The sequence below is a fragment of the Geospiza fortis genome, unplaced genomic scaffold, assembly GCF_000277835.1.
Source record: "Geospiza fortis unplaced genomic scaffold, GeoFor_1.0 scaffold611, whole genome shotgun sequence".
NCBI lineage: Eukaryota > Metazoa > Chordata > Aves > Passeriformes > Thraupidae > Geospiza > Geospiza fortis.
Genome location: NW_005054865.1, coordinates 44,430 through 47,089, shown reverse-complemented (window position 1 = coordinate 47,089; position 2,660 = coordinate 44,430). Strand labels below are relative to the sequence as shown.

At 63.2% G+C, this 2,660-nt stretch overlaps 1 protein-coding gene across 1 annotated transcript in view; it reads left to right on the top strand.

Annotated features, from left to right (window-relative positions):
• Nucleotides 1–438: 438 nt before the first annotated feature.
• The window catches only part of LOC102038205 (V-type proton ATPase subunit B), an 18,348-nt gene continuing 16,126 nt past the window's right edge, over nucleotides 439–2,660 (top strand). The window contains exons 1-2 of the mRNA XM_031065554.1: nucleotides 439–550; nucleotides 2,272–2,327. Of these exons, the coding sequence (XP_030921414.1) occupies nucleotides 439–550; nucleotides 2,272–2,327 (168 nt within the window). The remainder of the gene's footprint in view (nucleotides 551–2,271; nucleotides 2,328–2,660) is intronic.

The window sequence follows — 2,660 nt, the reverse complement described above, 5'->3', positions numbered from 1 at the left end:
CTCAGGGTGCCTGGAGGGGCTCCAGGAGAGCTGGAGAGGGACTGGGGACAAGGCCTGCAGGGACAGGAGCCAGGGAATGGCTCCCACTGGGAAAGGGGAGATTGGGCTGGCATCTTGGCAAGGAATTCCTGGCTGGGCTGGAATTCCCAGATTTGCTGGGGCTGCCCCTGGATCCCTGGCAGTGCCCAAGGCTAGGTTGGACATTGGGGTTGGATCCACCTGAGACAGTGGAAGGTGCCAGGGATGGAATTCCTGGGCTTTAAGGAATTCCCAACCCAAACCAGCCCGGAATTCCATGATCCCATTGCTGGGATATTCGGGATCACTGGCACTGCCCTGGCTGAGGGGAGGGGACACCGAGGGTCCCGTTGTGCCACCAGGGTGACCCCACAGTGCCCCGTGGGGTGTCCAGGGGAGAAACGGGACCCATGCCCAGGAATGAACTGCCAGCTGGGGGACAGTGCCACCGTCAGCGCGGGGACATCAGGGACCCCCATCCCCGCGGGGCGCCCTGCAGCTGGCCCGGCCTCTCCGATCCGATTAGGATCAGGTGGGAATGCCGGAGCGCGGCGTGGCAGAGGGGGCAGGGCATGAAAGGGCCCGGCGGGGTCAGCGGGGCCGGGGCAGCGCTCGGGGCTGTGACACTTCCCGGCGTGATCAAGGCGCGGCTTAGAGCCGGATCAGCTGCCCCGCACCTGCACCTGCGCCCGCCGGGGGCCGATCCCAAAACCCGGCACTCCCAGGAGCCGATCCCAAACCCCAGTGTTCCCAGGAGCCGATCCCAAACCCGGCGTTCCCGGGAATTGATCCCAAAACCCGGCACTCCTGGGATTCGATCCCAAACCCCGGTGTTCCCAGGAGCCGATCCCAAACCCCGGTGTTCCCGAAAATTGATCCTAAACCCGGTGTTCCCAGGAGCCGATCCCAGTCCTGGCGTTCCCGGGAATTTATCCCAAACCCGGCACTCCCGGGCATTGATCCCAAACCCCGGCATTCCCACGAATTGATCCCAAACCCCGGTGTTCCCGGGAATTGATCCTGAACCCCAGCACTCCTGGGAATTGATCCTGAACCCACCGTTCCCAGGATCCCACCCGATCCCATTATTCCCAGGACCCCATCCCTGGCATTCCCGGGATCCCATCCCAACGCTAGAATTCTCGGGATCTCATCCCAATCCTGGAATTCCCTGGATCTCATCCCAATCCCAGAATTCCCAGGATCCCATCCCAATCCCATTATTCCCAGGACCCAATCCCTGGCATTCCCGGGGATCCAGTCCCAATCCCAGAATTCCCAGGATCCCATCCTAATCCCGGGATCCCATCCCAATGCCATTATTCCCGGCTTCCCATCCCAATCCCTGGAATTCCCTGGATCTCATCCCAATCCCAGAATTCCCAGGATCTGATCCCAATACTGGAATTCCCTGGATCCCATCCCAATCCCAGAATTTCCAGGATCCCATCCCAATCCCGGGATCCCATCCCAAACGCGGAACTCCCAGAATCCCAATCCCAGAATTCCCAGGATCTGATCCCAATACTGGAATTCCCTGGATCCCATCCCAATCCCAGAATTTCCAGGATCCCATCCCAATCCCGGGATCCCATCCCAATCCCTGGAATTCCCGGGATCCCACCCCAATCCCGGGATCCCATCCCAAACCTGGAACTCCCAGGATCCCAATCCCAGAATTTCCAGGATCCCATCCCAATCCTGGAACTCCCAGGATCCCAATCCCAAAATTCCCTGGATCTGTTGCCTCTCCCCGTGTTCCTACCCAGCTGCACCCCCGTTTGTCACCCTTGTCCTCTCTCCCCGTTTGTCACCGCCTGTCCCAGGGCTGTCCCCGCGGGGTCACACCCTCCTTTCCCCACCCCAATGTCACCCCCGGGCTGTCCCCAGCGTCCCCCCAGCACCGCGGGGACTTTGGGAAGTGTCCCCGCATCCCACCGGGCCAGGCACGATCCTCGGGCAAGGCGTGACTGGGAGGGGACAAGGGGACACTTCCCTGCTGGCCCTGGTGGCATTCCCAGCGGTGACATCCCCGCCGGGCACTTGGGGACACCTCCAGAAGGTGACACAGCCGCCGAGTGCCGTGTCACCACCGAGTGACATTTCCTGCAGTCGGTGACACAGTCGGGCCGCCACTGGTCACTCGGGGTGTCACCGGCGCAGGGAAAGGGACACAGGAAGGGACAGGACGCGGGGGTGGCACCGCCCGGGTGGCCCCGTGGCTCTAGGGACTGACGGTGTCCCCTCCCGCAGCCTACAGGACAGTGTGCGGTGTCAACGGGCCCCTGGTGGTGCTGGACAACGTCAAGGTAGGGCCCTGGGGTGACATGGGGACAGCTTGGCGGTGGCACCTGGGGCTGCGCGGGGACCCCCGTGCTGAGAGTGCAATGGGGGGAGTGTGTCCCCTGTCACCTGTCCCCTGTCCTCTGTCCCCTCCCTCCTGTCCCCTGGGCTGTCCCCTGTCCCTTCTTCTCCATCTCTTGTCCCCTGGGCTGTCCCCTTTCCCTGTGCCATCCCTCCTGTCCCTTGTGCCCTGGGCTGTGCCCTGGGCTGTCCCCTGGGCTGTCCCCTCCTCTCCGGGGCGAGCTCCCTGGTCCGAGCTCCCTCCTCTGGCCGCGCTCGGCAGCAGAGCCCTGTCCCCG